Consider the following 18,039-nt stretch of genomic DNA (forward strand, 5'->3'; position numbering starts at 1 on the left):
GGGAGTTTGATTTCTTCTTTTCCAATTTGAATGCCTTTTATTTCTTCTTCTTGTCTGATTGCTGATGTTAGGACTTCTAGTACTATGTTGAACAACAGTGGTGAGAGTGGGCCTCCCTGTCATGTTCCTGACCTTAAGGGAAAAGCTCTCAGTTTTTCCCCATTGAGAATGATATTTGCTCTGGGCTTTTTGTAGATGGCTTTTATGATATTGGGATATGTTCCCTCTATCCCTACACTTTGAAGAGTTTTAATTAAGAAAAGATGCTGTACTTTGTCAAATACTTTTTTGCATCAACTGAGAGGATCACAGGGTTCTTGTCCTTTCTTTAATTAATGTCGTGTATCACATTGATTGATTTGTGGGTGTTGAACCACGCTTGCAGCCCAGGAATAAATCCCACTAGTTGTGGTGAATAATCCTTTTAATGTACTGTTGGATCCTATTGACTAGTCTTTTGGTGAGAGTTTTTGCATCCATGTTTTTTTTTTTTTTAAGATTTTTTATTTATTTATTTGACAGAGATAGAGACAGCCAGCGAGAGAGGGAACACAAGCAGGGGGAGTGGGAGAGGAAGAAGCAGGCTCATAGCGGAGGAGCCTGATGTGGGGCTCGATCCCATAATGCCGGGATCACGCCCTGAGCCGAAGACAGACGCTTAACCGCTGTGCCACCCAGGCGCCCCTGCATCCATGTTTATATGGGATATTGGTCTGTAATTCTCCATTTTGATGGGGTTTTTGTCTGGTTTTGGGATCAAGGTAATGCTAGCCTCATAGAACGAGTTTGGAAGTTTTCCTTTCATTTCTATTTTCTGAAACAGCTTCAGTAGAATAGGTATTATTTCTTCTTTGAATGTTTGGTAGACTTCCCCAGGGAATGCATCAGGCCCTGGACTCTTGATTTTGGGGAGGTTTTTGATCATTGCTTCAATTTCCTTGCTGGTTATTGGTCTGTTCAGATTGTCTATTTCTTCCTGCTTCAGTCTTGGCAGTTTATAAGTTTCCAGGAATGCATCCATTTCTTCCAGATTGCCTCGTTTGTTGGCATATAGTTGCTGATAATAACTTCTAACACTTGTTTCTATTTCCTTGCTCTTGGTTGTGATCTCTCCCCTTTCATTCATGATTGTATTAACTTGGGTCCTTTCTCTTTTTTTTGGATATGTCCATGAGAGACTCTTAACTATAGGAAACAAACTGAGGGTTGCTGAAGGGGAGGTGGGTAGGGGGTTGGGGTAATTGGGTGATGGGCATTAAGGAGGGCACATGATGTGATGAGCACTGGGTGTTATACACAACTGATAAAATATTGAACACTACATCCGAAACTAATAATGTACTATAAGATGGCTAATTGAATTTAAATTTTAAAAAGTGATCACAAAACAAAGGTATTAATTGGAAATTGAAAAAAAATGATGAGAAACAAGTAAACAATCTAAATGGATGAAATGGGTCATTTTATGGTTGATGGGCTTGGTGGTTAGGGTGGGGAAGGTGCAGATGAAGATATCAGTCAATTCTAAGACTTGGATTAATGGCTTTAGTTGGGTCCTTTATCACTGTCTCCTGTCCTTCACCAGAGGGGTTTCCACGTGTCAACAGTTAGACATGAAAAGTTGTTGCAGCTGAAGAGGAGGGTTTGACTTTAGGAAAGGCTTTTAAATAATAGTGCACTCATATATATTAACATATATATAAATATATCACTTCATCACGTACAGAGGTTTTTAAAATTTAAGCTTATATATATGAATATTGTAAACACAAATGGATTACTAATTGTGTGATTTTTAAAGATTCTAACAGAACATTGGTCTTCCAAGCTTTATTCATTTCATTTATGTATATTATACCAAGACAGACATATTTGTGGGTCTAATTTCTTAAAAGAGCTGCTTCACGTATAAATATCTATAGTTAGTAGTTCAGCCATTCAGTGTGTAATTTAATATACTTTCTATGAATTATTCTGAAAGTTTTAAATGGATCATATCATAGTTTTTAATGAAGAATATCACTTACCTTAAATATGCAAGTAGCTTCTTATCTTGCCATAAACCAAGAAACTTAGCAGTAATTTTTTTTTTTTTTTTTGGATAAGGGACATCTATTTTAAGGACATGTATCTCAAATATTGGAGTTAGTACCTTAAAGAAAAGACAGCTCTTTAGTGGATTTAACTGATATATTTTATACAGGCAGTATAAAAGACAATAGTCTGGGTGCCTGGGTGGCTCAGTTGGTTAAGGGTCTGCCTTTGGGTCATGATCTCAGGGTCCTGGGATCAAGTCCCGCGTTGGGCTCCCTGCTCCGTGGGGAGTCTCCTCCTTCTGCCTTTCCCCCTGCTTGTGCTCACTCTCTCTTTCACAAAAATACATAAAATCTTTAAAAAAAAAAAAAAGGCAATACTTTCAGTTATCCTAGGAATCACTCCACATATAAGAAAATTATGAACCACTAACTCTCATGAGCATAGAGGCAAACATTTTTAATAAGATTTTAGCAAACAGAATCATCAGTCTGTAAAAAGGATAATACATTATGGCCAAGTGAGGTTTATCCTAGGAATGAACGGTATTACCATATTAACAGATTTAAGAAAAATTTAAATGATCATATCAATAGAATCAGAAAAGGCATTTGATAAAATTAAACCATTTATAGTTTTTAAAAATCTCAGCAAAATATGAATAGAAGGAAATATTCACATCCTGATAAAGGGTATCTATAAAAAAAATCTACAGCTAATGTCATTTTTCATGTTAAGGACCCAATATTTTCCCCCGAAGATTAGAAAGTAGGCAAGAATGTCTGCTCTCACTAATCTAAGAATCATAGTGGAAGACCTACCCTTGCAATAAGGCAAGAAAGTGAATGAAACACTGCAGATCGGGAAGAAAGACGCGAAACCATCTCTCTTTATGTCTGACTTATGGTCTATGTAGAAAACCTGACAGAACCTACAAATAAAGCTTCTAGAAATGATGAGTTCAGCAAGTTTACAAGATCCAAATCAATAGACAGAAATCAATTATGTATTTGCAATAAACAATTTAGAAGTGGAAACTAAAAAATACTATTTATAATAGCACTAAAAATCATAAGAGACTTGGGAATAAATTTAACAAAATATGTGCAAGATTCATACACTGAAAATGATAGAATGAAAGAAATCAAAGAAGACCTAAATATATGGGGATATATACCATGTTCATGAATTTGAAGATTCACTATTCCAAGATATTTATTTTTTCCCACACTAATCTGTAGATTCGAAGTAATCCCATTCAAAATCCTGGCAGATTTTTTCTTTTCGGTAGAAATTGACAAGTTGATTCTAAAATTTTTATGTAAAGGCAGGAGAACTAGAATTTTGGAAAACAAAAAAAAAGTTGGAAGGTTGACAGTAACTGATTTTTTTTTTTAAGATTTTATTTATTTATTCGACAGAGATAGAGACAGCCAGTGAGAGAGGGAACACAAGCAGGGGGAGTGGGAGAGGAAGAAGCAGGCTCCTAGCGGAGGAGCCTGATGTGGGGCTCGATCCCATAATGCCGGGATCACACCCTGAGCCAAAGGCAGATGCTTAACCGCTGGGCCACCCAGGCGCCCCTGACAGTAACTGATTTTAAAACTTACTATAAACTACAACAATCGAGACAATACCACAAAGGTGCAAAGGCATTTCAAAGAAAAAAAAAATAGTTTTTCTCAACAAATTTTCATTGGAACAATTGGATGTCATATGCAAAGAGGAAAAGAAAAAAAACCTCATGGCTTCCAGAGCAGGTGGCACATGAGCTGGGGGTGAAGTCTGGCTGTATTTACACACAAGCCTGGCATACCTCTGCTTCACTGTAGGCAAAGTCCATGTGGCCTGTGGAACACACATTCGAGAGGCTGCCTCTCTACCTAAAAATTTTTTACAAGAACCTCGATTCATGCCTTACACCATATACAAAAAATAACTCAAATCAGAACATGAAGTAACTAAAACTATAAACCTTAAACTGTACAACTGCTAAAAGAAAGCATAGGAAAAAGTTTTTATGTCCTTGTAGGATACATTAAATTTTTTTTGATAAGTCGAACTTCATCAGAATGAAGAACTTTAGCTCCTCAAAAGACATTCTTAAGAAAATGAAAAGACATGCTACCGACTACAAATTACGGATTTGACAAATGACTTCAATATCAAAAATATATCAAGAACTCTAAAAAATAAGAAGAAAACAAAAAACCCAATAGAAGTTGGCAAAAGATTTTGAAGAGACACTTCACCAATGTAGATATACAGACGGCACGTAAGCACATATGAGACCACCCTCGACATCACTCGTCATGGAAATGTCGGTAGAAACCACAGATACCACAACATACCAATTATGAAGGCTAAAATGAAAAGGAGGAGAAAAATCTGATAGTACCAGATGTTGGTGAGAATGTTGAACTCCACCATCGGTGGGGAGAATGCAAAACTCTACATATAGTCATTCCAGGGTTCACTTGGGTAAACAGTTTGGCGATTTCTCATAAAGTTAAACCTACACTTAACATATAACCCCGCAAACCTAACATATGACTTAACATATGACCTGGCGCTCTTCTACCCAGGTATGTACCCAAGTTAAATAAGAACTATGTTGACACCAGAAGTAGTCAATGACTGACTCTAGCAGCTTTATTCATAATACAGTGAATGATGAAGTCATTCAAACTGGGAGCATCAGAAACGTTCTTCGTTTGCCAAATGGATAAACCTACCAGTATAGTCCTACAATGGACTATTGCTGCTCAGTAATAAAAAGAAAGAACTGTCTGATCCAGGTAACAACACAGATAAAAAATGCATTGTGCTAAGTTGAAGCCAGAGTCAAAAGACTACATATTGGATGACTTCATTTATAGGACTTTCTGGAAAAGGCAAAACTGTTGAGATGGTAGGCAAGCAGTGGTTGCCTGGAGTGGGAGTAGGGTTTGACTACCAAGGAGCACAGGTCATTTTGGAAGAGGGTGATAGAACTGTCTTAGATCTTGATTTGCGGGAGTAATGTGACTGTATGTTGGTCAAAACTCATAGAAATGTACACTAACAGGGTGAATTTTATCAGGTGCGAAAAACAATCTAACCAATACCATCAGAAAGGGCTTCATAAAATGCCCAGGTCTTGAAAGGTTTGAAGGTGTACAGGTGGGCGGTAGGGAGGAGCTCAAGGGACACAGGATTTCCAAGGGCTTAGAGGTAGCAAACATACGAAGTTTTATGTACTTTCCAGTTGTTTGGAAAGTCAGAAGTGTAAAGCACGCAGTGGGAGAGGTGACCAGAAGAAGTAGACAGAGACAATACCACGGAGGTGCAAATGTGGTAGATTTGCTTAAGAAGTCTTTGGTAAAGGGGCGCCTGGGTGGCACAGCAGTTAAGCATCTGCCTTCAGCTCAGGGCATGATCCCGGCGTCACGGGATCGAGCCCCACATCAGGCTCCTCCACTATGAGCCTGCTTCTTCCTCTCCCCCTCCCCCTGCTTGTGTTCCCTCTCTCGCTGGCTGTCTCTATCCTGTCGAATAAATAAATAAAATCTTTTTAAAAAAAAAAAAGAAGTCTTTGGTAAAGATTTTCCTACTTACTTCCTTCTTTATTTATTAAATATTTATTTTGTTTATTTTATAGACAAAAATGGTTTTAAAATCTGTAAATGATAAGTGTTGTATAAAGAAGAAACGCTTTAAGATAAGAGATGGGAGATACCAGACAGCTTTAATGTTCTTCTCCTTTTTTTTTTTTTTTTAACGTAGCCAACTAAAATGTTTGTTTTTATTTTAAAAGTCTGGCCTTTCTGCTTGCTTGTTTTTAAATTGCCTTTTTTTTAAAAGTTAAGTTCAATTAATTAACATATAATGTATTATTAGTTTCAGAGGTAGAGGTCAGTGATTCATCAGTCTTCTGTAACACCCAGTGCTCATTCCATCCCATGCCCTCCTTAATGCCCATCACCCAGTTATCTCAAGACTTCCTTGAGATATTACAAGACTTACATTGTTGCATGTTTTATGATTATATCCACTATTTCCAAGCCCTGCAGGTATCTGCTCCCCCCCCTTGAAGCCTTTGAAAGAATGCCTCTGCCCCATTTGCCCCCAGATAACTGTGTGGCTCCCCTTCTCAGTTTATTCAGGTCTTTGTTCAAAGCTGCCTCCTCAGAGAGGCTTTCCCTTACCACCCCTTCAAAACCAAGGCACCCCCTCCTATAATCTCCCTCTGTTCCCTTTACCCCACTTCATTTATCCTGGTAATGCACACAGTCTCTTGACGTTTATTCATGTGTCGACTTGTTTGCTCTCTCCCTTCTTTAAAATCTCTGTTAAGATCAGGGTCTGTCCACAGTACATCCCTGGAGCCTGACACTTTTTGAAGTAAACCATACATGCAAAGGCCCTGAGGTGCAAATGACTATCACATGCTAAAAGAGCAGGAAGAAGGCCAGTATGATGAGAGAGAGAGGGCCAGGAGATGAGCTAAGAGATAGGCAGGGGCCAGATCACGAAGGCCTTTGTAGACCACGGCAAGGGGTTTGGGTTTACTTCTGAGTATAATAGGTGGCCTCCAGAGAGTTGTAAGCTGGGAGGCAGGTAGGGAGGGTCAGATAATTATCTGATTATATTTAATCTAAAGAGCATTCTTGCTGCTATATGAAGACTAGACAAAACAGGGCAAAGAGTGAAGCAGGGGAACCAGTTATAAAGGTTACCAGAACAGTCAGTCCAAGGGATGAGATTGTGACTTGGATTAGGGGGTAGCAAGGAAGATGGACAGGAGTAGATAGAAGGCTTATGGATGGATCTTGGCAGTTTGTTGGTGAATTGGGTATGGAATGTGGGACAGACAAAAAAGGCAAGGATAACTCCCAAGTTTAAGGACCTGAGCAACTTGAGTGGATGGTGGTAGCATTTATCGAGGTGGGAGGGTCTGAGGGAAATATACCTTGGGGGAGGGGCTGGGGTAGAAAGTGGAAAATTTTTTGTTTTTGGTTCCATGAACACCAAGGGGCAAAGAGGCTCCTTTTTTCATCTTAAAGTATTTTTTTAATTGAGATGTAGTTGACATATAATAATATATTGGTTTCAGGTGTACAGCCTAATGATACAGTATTTTTTTTTTTAAAGAACTTGGACTTCAGTATTTTTCTGTCTTTAGCTGGTGTCTTGGTTTGGGCTGTGATGATAAAGCAGATAAAGTACCATAGACCAGATGGCTGATAAAGAACAGAAACGTGTATCTTACAGTTCTGGAGGCTGGAAGTCTGAGATCCGGCTCCATGGTCAGGCTCTGGTGAGGACTGTCTTCCAGGCTGCAGACTGCTGACACTTGGGCGGAGAGAGGAAGCAAGGTCTCTTGTGACTCGTCTAAGGGCACTAATCCCATTCCTGGGTCCTCCTACCTCATGACCTCATCTAATCCTAATTACCTCCCAAAGGCCCCATCTCCTCATACCATCCTGCTAGGGGTTAGGGTTTCAATATATGAATTTTGGAAGGACATGGTCCGTCGATAACAGTTGGGAAAATGAAGGGTTTTAATCAGGGGACGGACTTAGTTTTTATCTTAAGCAGCTGCTCTGGCGGCCTGTGGCCCATGCGTGGGAAGGATGAGATCAGAAGGAGTCAGACCGGGTGGTGATTTAGGCAAAGAAATCCTGGGCCAACCCTAGAGCAGTGGACACAGGAAGGGGCGGAATCGGTGGGAAATGGTGACAGATCTCACAGGTGGCAGGGAGGGGTGAATCCGAGACATTCCCACTTACTCAGAGACATCCAAGGAGAACTGGGTTTGAGGGAGGTGTAGAGGTAATTTTATCAGTTTGGATGAATTGAGTGGCTCTGTAACCTTAAGAAGGGACTGGACTTTTCACTCTAACACTGTTTGCACCCAGCCCCCAGCAGTATACCCGAATACCAGGGAAGCTTCCCCAGTAGAGTGGGAGTGAACCTGGTTGGAACTCAGAAGGCTGTAGCGGGGAGTCTGAATAAGGTGACAGCTCATGGGTTGCCCTGTGTCCTGTATGCCAGCATCTCTAAGCAGCTGTGGCCCTGAATGTCTCCTCGCTGTATCAGATTGCATGTCCACTGGAGGAAGGATTCAGGGAGGACAGAGGTACGACTTGCAGAGGAAGATCTCATCTTTGGAGAGGTGGCAGTCTAAATGGAACGGCGAACGTGAGGACCCTTCTCTGTGGATGACACAGTCAGAGCTCCTGTAGAATTTTGTCTTGGGTGGAGCTGACTTCCCCCTGAGCCCTCATTTCAGGGGGTGTCTCGTTCCACCCTTGTACGCTATGGCTTCTGGTGTGTTCTGGGTTGACTCCTTTCCTTCCTTGTCTAGACTCTGACTGGTCCCGCTGACATGTCTTTGCTTTGCTGTTCTCTGCCAGATGCAGTGACTGTTTTTAAATCCTACCTCGGTCCCTTGTGTTTCAGCCCGAGAGGAAGTTCGGAGTGGTGGTGGTTGGCGTTGGCAGGGCCGGCTCCGTGCGGATCAGGGACTTGCGGAACCCACATGCTTCCTCGGCATTCCTGAACCTGATTGGCTTCGTGTCCAGGTGCCTTGTCATGCCTGGCAAGACCAGGGCTTGGGACATAGAGATTCTCCAGGCCCAGGAGAGAGAGAGCCGGCTCTGGGTCATTCCAGAGAACCGCGTTCACGCTCAGGGTCAGCCCCACGAGATCTCAAGTTGGGGTGGGGCTGGGAGCTGGGGTGCCGGATCCGCAGCTGGGAGGTACAGCGAGTCAGCCTGCGAAGACAAAGGCAAGGAAGATGAGAGCAGGGCCTGATGCTTACAGAAGGGCCACAGTGAACACATGGCGGGCTGGCCTGAAGAAGGCCAGCAGGGGTGCCAGTTAATCATTTATCAGTCACCATGGTAGCCGTCCCTGCGGTGGCCCTGGGCTGGAAAGCCTTACCAGTTATTTGACATTGATACCATTATCAACCTCACCTCACAGATAAAGAAACTGAGCCACAGAGAGGTTACGTAATTTGCCTGTGGCCACACAGCCAGCAAGTCTAAGACCTGGGTTTGGATACAGGTCTACTGATTCCAAAGCCCATTATCTAAGCAACGTGTGTTCTTTTCCCTTTGATAATTTTGAGCCTCGCTTTTATCTCCTGTAACTTCATTTCTCTCCGATAACTCAGTCAAAACCAAACTTCCCACCCTGTTTCTTCTCTGACCCGCACTCAGTCAGCACCTTCCTCCACCACTCACCGCGTCCTCACTTAGGCCACTCACCAAACTAACACTGTGTAATGTGACTGTTTAGTGTGAACTGTGGACAAGATGTGGGCAAGTGTGTGGGCTGAGGAGAAGGGGGGGAGCTACTTAGGCACCCCTCTCTGCTTTGTAGTGCTTTCGAGAAATCAAAGCATGATTAACTATTGAGATGGTCCACACAGACCCTCTGGGGCACTAGAGAAACCCGGAAGTGGTAGGAATCTGCCCTTGGTCAATCTTTGCACAGAAATAGGAGATCGAAATTATTATTAACCAGCACTGTAACTCCCGTCGCATCCCTCCCTGAGGCTGGACTGAACACAGCGCTTGGGCTCCAGGCTGAAGTGGGGCCTCTCCTTGTCCCTTGAACTCCAGTCCTCTGCTAGCTGGCTGCCATGACTGATACAGTGGCAACCCCTGAACGACTCAAGTCATGTGGGAAGATGGCCAGCTCATACGCCTGCTTTACTTCACCCCTGTCTTTCTCACACTGTTCCCCTTCTCACATACTCTGTGTCTCATCGCCTACCTGCTAAGTCCTACCATCTCCCCAGGAACCCCACTCTGAAACCCGAAATGAGATGTGCCTTGCCTTCACTGAATTACCCACCTGAACCCCCAAACACGACACTTCTCTTGTTAATCTTGGTTGATATTATATGTTTACATGTGTCTTCCTTCTTCTCTTAGACTGTGAGTGAAGTCTGGCAGTCAGAGCGCCCGGCCGAGTGCTTGGAGCCGGCTGTGATCATAGAGACCGCGTCTCATGGGATGAAAGGAGATCAGTTGCCTTTATTTTAGAGATGGAGTAAATTCAAAGATTGCCATGTCATTCAGGCTGTTAACAGTGCGGGTCTCTTTTTTTTTTTTTTAAGATTTTATTTATTTATGTGACGGAGAGACAGCCAGCAAGAGAGGGAACTAAGCAGGGGAGTGGGAGAGGAAGAAGCAGGCTCCCAGCGGAGGAGCCCGATGGGGGACTCGATCCCGGAATGTCGGGATCACACCCTGAGCGGAAGGCAGACGCTTAACGACTGTGCCACCAGGCGCCCCCGGGTCTCTTGACTTAAACCCTGAGGCTGTTTTTCTCACCCTGTGGTGGAAAATGTCCTGGACGTGGGAGGGAGGGAATTAATTTCTTCATTTCCAAAAGCTGGTGACCAGGACATCACTGGGAGGAGAGGAGAAGGATGGTGTCCCTTTATGTGACATTCTGTGTACTTCTGAGTTACAGTTTTGTTATTCTCAAATAGACGAGAGCTTGGGAACATTGATGAAGTCCAGCAGATTTCTTTGGAAGATGCTCTCTCCAGTCAAGAGGTTGAGGTTGCTTATATCTGCAGCGAAAGCTCCAGCCATGAGGACTATATCAGGTGGGTTTTCAACATAGGCAGTCCTGACCTTGCACAGTAGTGAAGGAATTTGGAAATGACTGGGCAAGCCGAAACCTCGCAAAGAAGTGTTAATAATTGAAGGGGTAAGTTACAGTGGTGCCAACTCTGTCCTTTGTGCTTTTCACATTTTAAATCTCTCTGAGAGTTCCTTTCCTATGAACTCTTTTTGCCATGAGATAAGTGAGGAAAGAACGTAGTGGTGGCATCGGAGGGGGGAGATGACATGACAGAGCAAGAGAAGTGACGCGTCCCCTGCCCCACCTTCAGATGCCAAGCCTAGAGTCCTTCAAGCATTGGGCGGGGCTGAGCCTGGGAGGAGGAGCCCCACGCATGACCTGGCAGCTAACAGGGCAGTTCCAGCCTCTTCCCTGAATCTCACTTCCCTTCCAGGTCCTTGCGGTAAATTGCAGCTGCCAGCCATGCCATTCCCCGGGAGTCAGCTGCTCCCTCCTTGTCACTTCAACTCTAGTGTGGAAAGAAACTCCTTTCCTTGGTTCCCTTTATCCTTCTTTGAGCCCAGAGCATATTTCCTTAAAAAGGTGATTTCGTAATTCTCGTCTTATAAATGTTTGTACCTTAAGAGTATCTGGAGGATAAAATCTAAACTTCTGAGCACAGCATTCTAGGTTCCTCAGCGTCAGGCTCTCAGCTACTTTTCTGACTTGGTTTCCCTCCCCTCCCGGTAGTTACTCCCCTGCCACGTATTATCCAGATGGGCAAGTCTCCATTCAACACCCAAGCCTCCATATGCTGCCCAGAGTGAAATCCCTTCATCTTGCTTGTTGCTCCTGAAAACGCCTACGCATCTTCCAGATGTTACTGGAATCTTTCAGGGGGCGTCAGGCGGAGCTGGCTGTTCACGGGTATGGCTGTCACGTGATGTACACGTTGATGTCTTCTGTTTCTCCTCCAGAGTAGCCGGCCAAGAGTACCTAGTTGAATACACGAGTAGGTGAATGGATGAGTGTTCAAATTAACACACACCTAGAACGCCTCGTCAGCACAGTAGAAAGTAACAGAAGTACAGTTCTTCCTCCTTATCCTTTGGCCCTGATGCTCTGCATTCCTTTGTGACGCAGAGACATATATGTTTTTAGAACAGCCCATTCTCTGGCATGCAGGGCATTTTAGTGACGCTTACTTGAAGCGTATTTTCTCTCTCTCTCTTTTTTCCAAAGGCAGTTCCTTAATGCTGGCAAACACGTCCTTGTGGAATATCCCATGACACTGTCTTGGGCAGCAGCACAGGACCTGTGGAAGCTGGCTGAGCAGAAAGGTGACGTATGTTCTGTCGAACACAGACCCTCTTTTAGAGTTTCTGCCTCTAAGATGTCTTTGGAACCATCTTTAGGCCTTTAAAACGTAAGCCTGTGTCAGATATGTCCTGTGGGCTCCCAGCGCCCTAGCCATCCCCTGTACCGTAGGCACGCATAATGGGTGCGCGTGGAGGGCCAGCAGGGTAGAGGGACGAGTGGGAATTTGCAAACTTCTGTTAGAAACTTATCAGCTTCTTTTACTCTCATGAAAAGTATGAATTAGCTTCGACTTACGCTAGTGGCATATTATTCTGCTGTTATTCTTACGTTACGTGCATTGCTAATGGAAAAATGTCCAAATCAGAGTAATTGATTGTCTTATCTGCATACTCTGTAGGTTGTGTTGTTTTTTTTTTTTTTTAAAGATTTTATTTATTTATTTGACAGAGATAGAGAAAGCCAGTGAGAGAGGGAACACAAGCAGGGGGAGTGGGAGAGGAAGAAGCAGGCTCATAGCGGAGGAGCCTGACGTGGGGCTTGATCCCGGAACGCCGGGATCACGCCCTGAGCCGAAGGCAGACGCTTAACCGCTGTGCCACCCAGGCGCCCCGGTTGTGTTGTTTCTTAAGAGGAGTATCGTTTATCAAGTATTTACTATATACCAGCCACTTGGGAACTCTACTAAGCACTTTATGTGTCATTTTATTTTTAATTCTCCTAGAAACCCTTGGAGGTAGGTTCTTTTCTCTGGCTTACGTAAAGGAATGTTACGTAATTCCTTATGTAAAGGCATCCATGCTTCAGAGAAGTTAAGTAATTTGTGCCAGATTACAAAATTGGTAACATGATTCCGAACTGGGAGAATGAGATTTGAATTCAATCCTTTCCGGCTCTGAAGTTGACATCGTTCCTTTAAGCCATACTGCCCTCCAGAGATTTTTGTTTTTACGCTCCCCCCGCAAGTCCCTTTATGGAGGCAGCAAGAATTAACGAGAATATTTAGGGATTACAGGATCTAGTTAAACAAACAGACTCTTTGTTTCAACATTTGCTATTGAAAATCTTTAATACATAAGCCACGTATGGTGAACACTTACATGAAAATCACCAAAGAAAGCACCCTGCGCTGGTCACTAGTGTAGACTGCTGGGACTTTGCTGGAACTCTCGTAGCACTCTGTAGCCCTGGGATGTACTCTGAAGAACAGAGCCCATCTTTCCCCTTGGTGAGCCCAGCGCTAAACGCTGCCTAGAACTGAGGAGGCCTTCAGGAGGCGTTGGGTGAAGGAGCCGATAGACGATTATGGATGGGAGTGAGAGGAGCTTTGAGGCCATCACCTTTGGTATTCTTTTCTCATGGCACAGATGTCTATGGACAAAGAACAAGATACTAAATACCCCATAGATTTCTTGCTAATCGCAAAGAAAAAAATGTACTTTTACAATGAAGAACTCTGTTGTTATCATCCTAACCAAATGATTGCTGACATGGGTCCATCTGATATCACAGACCATCTGATGTCATGTACACAGCATCTACCATATAATTGAGATTTACAGGTAAAACATGGATAAAGGACCATATTAAAGGACACTGTAAAAAAAATCAAGCAAACTAGAACGTGGAACACTCTGCAAAAAAATAGGCCAAGTTTCTCCAGAAAGATAATATCCTGCCCTTAGTGACTTCCTTCCAGAGTGAATACGGAAAGAAGGGGAAAGAATACACTTTACACTGGAGAAAGCAAACACTACCTCAGCTAGTTGACTAAAATTAACATGAGCAGTGGTAAGTCATGGTAAGAAGATGCACCTTCAATGTAATATGATGAGAAAGGCCCATTACCTCTGTAGTTTCCCCCCAAAACATAGCCTCAGTGCGATCATGAAAATAGCAGCAGAAAAATCCCAGTTGAGGGGCATTCTACAAAAATGCCTGAGCAATACTCTTCAGCACGGTCAAGGTCATTAAAAAACAAAAGAGGGGGCGCCTGGGTAGCACAGCGGTTAAGCGTCTGCCTTCGGCTCAGGGCGTGATCCCGGCGTACTGGGATCGAGCCCCACATCAGGCTCCTCCGCTAGGAGCCTGCTTCTTCCTCTCCCACTCCCCCTGCTTGTGTTCCCTCTCTCGCTGGCTGTCTCTCTCTGTCGAATAAATAAATAAAATCTTTAAAAAAAAAAAAAAGGTTAAGTTCTGAGCATATAATGTACAGCACGTAAGTATAATTAATATGCTTGCGAGTTGCTGAAAGTAGGCCTTACACATTCTCATCACACACACACACACACACAGTTAACTGTGCAGGGTGATGGACGTGTTGTCTTTCCCTTGGTAATCACTCCACAGCGTATATGCTCACAGAACAGGTTGTACACTTTAAACATACATAATTATATGTGACACTCCTCAGTTTAAAAAAATGGGGAAAAAATTGAGGAAATTACATACTGTCATCTAAGCCTCAGATTAGAGATTCCGACCCCTTTCAAATTTTCCCGGTTTTCCTAATAACATCTTTTAGAGCAAAATGATTGAATTTAAAACCACGTATGGTCTTCAGTTGACACATCACACGGTCTCCGCTCTGGACAGTTCCTTAGTCTCCTTGGTAGTCAGGAAGATTACAGGCCAGTTATTTTGTAGAATGTTCTAAATTTGGGTTTATCTGATGTGTCTTCGTGATTAGATTCAGCGTAGGCAACCTTCACAGGAACATTGTAGAACCAGTGCTGTGTTCTTCCAAGTGAAAGCAGCGGCGTCCCATTCAGTTTGTCCATTAATAATTATATCATTGGATTAAGGGGGTGTCTGCCAGGTTTCTACGCTGGAAGTTACTTCTTACCCCTTTGTATTCACGATTATTTTGTGGGGAGGTAGTTTGAAACTTGATAAATATCCGTTATTTATCACACTTTCTGATTATTCATTTATGAATTTATATCAACATGGATTGATTCATGGCTTCCGTTTTTAATTAAATGCATTATAGTCCACTTTGTTTTGATATTAAAATTGTTTCATATGTGATTAGTGGGGACCTCTTCATCGCTAGCTCTTGTGTCATGTAATCATATTTCCATTATTCTTTGAGCAGTTCCTTGCTTTCCGGCATCAACTGGTTTGTGTTCCTTGTGTACTTTCTCTGCCTCAGCGGTGCCCTTAGCCATTTCTCCAAGGAGCTGAGGTCCATTTAGTGGTGAATGGGTTTTTAATTTTTAAATGGAGATATAATTGGTATATAACATTATATTAGTTTCGGGTATACAGTGTAATGATCCCATATTTTTATATATTGTAAAATGATCATCACAATAAGTTAACACCCATCACCACACAGTTACAGTTTTTTTCTTGTGATGAGAACTTTCAAGGTCTGTTCTCTTAGCAACTTGCAAGTATATAGTACAGTGCTAACTACTGTTACTATGCTGTACATTGTATTTCCATGGCAGTATCATCCCAGTTATAATTGGAAGTTTGGACCTTTTGCCCACCCTCGCCTATTTTGCCCACCCCCCCACCCCCTACCTCTTACAGCCACCAATCTGTTCTCTGTATCCGCTCAGTTCGTATCTGTCAGTTTGCTGGCTTCTTTTGTTTTTGTTTGTTTCTTTTTAGATTCCACACGTAAGTGAGATCGTGTGCTGCTTCCTCTGACTTATTTCACTTAGCATAATGCCCTCAAGATCCCCCTATTTTGTTGCAAATGGCAAGATTACCTTCTCTTTTATGGCTGAGTAACATGCCATGGGACCTTTATGTCACTCTTTCTTTACCCAGTCAGCCATGAGTTGACACTGGGGTTGTTTCCCTGTCTCAGTAAATAATACTACAGTGAACAGGACGGTGCAGATACCTTATTGAGTTACTGTTTTCATTCCCTTTGGCTAAGTGCCCAGACGTGGGATTGCCAGATCGTGTGGTAGCTCCATTTTTAAGTTTTGGAGGCAACTCCACGCTGTTTCCTGTGGTGGCTGCACCAGTTTATGTTCCCAGCAGCAGTGCAATAAATTCTATTTTGCCATCAAGCTTTGTACTCTAGGTGTGATCCATAGAAAGATCTAGGAACATGTGTATATGAATTTGTGTGTGTGTGTGTGTGTGTGTGTGTGTGCTGTGGTTACCACGTGTGTTTATCACAATAGATCACTGAGTGAATGAGAGAAAAAGAAGCAAAGATGCAGTTGAAAGATAAAGTCTTATTTGTTATTTAAATCCAATTAGCCAACATATAGCACATCATTAGTTTCAGATGTAGAGTTCAGCGATTCATCAGTTGCATATAACACCCCGTGCTCATCACATCACGTGCCCTCCTTAGTGCCCATCACCCAGTTACCCCACCCCCCTGCCCACCTCCCCTCCAGCGACCCTCAGTTTGTTTCCCATGGTTGAGAGTTTCTCATGGTTTGTATCCCTCTCTGATTTCTTCCCAGTTTCCCCTCCCTTCCCCTATCATCCTCTGTGCTGTTTCTTATATTCCTCATTTGAGTGAAACCATATAATTGTCTTTCTCTATTGAACTTATTTCACTCGGCATAATACACTCCAGTTCTATCCATGTCGACGTAAATGGTAAGATGTTTATCCTTTTGACGGCTGAGTAATATTCCATTGTAGATATATACCACATCTTTGATAAAGTCTTTTTTAAAGATGTTTATTTATTTATTTATTTAGAGAGAACATGAGTGGGGGGAGGGGCCGGGGAAAGGCGGACAGGGAATCTCAAGCAGACGCCATGCTGAGCGTGGCGCCCAACACGGGGTCCAGTCCCACAACACTGAGATCACGACCTGAGCTGAAATCAAGAGTCAGACACTCAACCAGCTGAGCCACCCAGGCGATGAAAGATAGAAAAAATTATTTAACGACCAGGGATACGGAAATACAGAAATGGAAATATAAAAATAGTTCTGAAGAGAATCGAACATGCTCCAGAACGTGGTCCAACTTCCCAGATGCCCAGGTCCCCTCATAGGCATATAAATATGGATAAAACCACCACCGGAGAGAAGCTTCCGCTTATTGTAAGAAGCTTTCTTTGCCACATTCATGGGCTAGGTAGTGGCCCGAAGGAATCTCACTCTCCCACACACCTAACTCTCTAGAGATTCAGGCGATACGCCTGCTTACTCATAAGGTGCAAGAACAAGCCCCCCACATTCTGCAGGTTTCTGTGAAGCTGGGATAAGCAATGGCCAGTGTCCCAGGAGCATCTCCCAGTGTCCCAGATTTCCCTCTGTGTTTATGTGAAAGTACAGATCTTAAACACACTTTATACTGAATCACAAAATAGTTCTTAAGTATTTTTTCCAGACTCATGGCCAATGTGCGCGAAAAGATGCTCAGTGTCCCGAATCAGGAAAATGCAAATCAAAACCCCAGTGAGTTATCATCACCTCACACCCATTAGAATGGCTGTTAGCAAGAAGAAAAGAGACAACAGGTGCCGGTAAATGGTGAAAAGGATGGTCATATACACTGTTAGCGGGAAACTATGGAGGTTCCTCAAAAAATTAAAAATAGGTCTACCATACACTCCAGCAATTTCACTTCTGGGTGTTTATCCAAAGAAAATGAAAGTGGGATTTTGACAAGATACATGCACTCCCCTATTTATCACCACATTATTCACAATAGCAACAACCCAAGTGCCCATCAACAGAGGAGTATTTTTAAAAAGTATGGTACACACACAAAGTGGAATATTCAGTGATGGGAAAGGAGGATGTCCTGCCATTTACAACATGGGTAGTTCCTGAGCCCAACATGCTAAGTCAGAGAAAGACAAGCACTACGTGATATCACCCATATGTGGAGTCTAGAAAGTCAAACCTGTAAAAAGACCCAGTGAAATGGTTGATTACCAAGGGATAGGATGTGTGCGGGGGAAATAGTTATAATGTTTAAGGGTACAAACTTGTAACAAGTAGTAAATAAGCCATAAAGATATAAAAATCAATAAATAAAAATAAGAGGGAAATACTAAGCAAAACATACTTGAACAAAAGAGCTTTAATCGTGCTTTAAGTTTTTCCTTGTTTTGTTTTCGTTTTGTGGACAAAAGAGGTCGGTAATATGGGGGGAATATATATGAAAAAAATAGGCATGTGA

General features: G+C 42.7%; 1 protein-coding gene across 2 annotated transcripts in view; it reads left to right on the plus strand.

Annotated features, from left to right (window-relative positions):
* BLVRA (biliverdin reductase A) overlaps positions 1–18,039 on the plus strand; it is a 40,764-nt gene that overhangs the window by 13,769 nt on the left and 8,956 nt on the right. For both annotated transcript variants that reach the window (XM_040644437.1, XM_040644436.1), the window contains exons 3-5: positions 8,479–8,600; positions 10,526–10,645; positions 11,845–11,942. In XM_040644437.1, the coding sequence (XP_040500371.1) occupies positions 8,479–8,600; positions 10,526–10,645; positions 11,845–11,942 (340 nt within the window). The remainder of the gene's footprint in view (positions 1–8,478; positions 8,601–10,525; positions 10,646–11,844; positions 11,943–18,039) is intronic.

Source organism: Ursus maritimus, unplaced genomic scaffold, assembly GCF_017311325.1.
Source record: "Ursus maritimus isolate PB19 unplaced genomic scaffold, ASM1731132v1 scaffold_3, whole genome shotgun sequence".
Taxonomy (NCBI): Eukaryota; Metazoa; Chordata; class Mammalia; order Carnivora; family Ursidae; genus Ursus; species Ursus maritimus.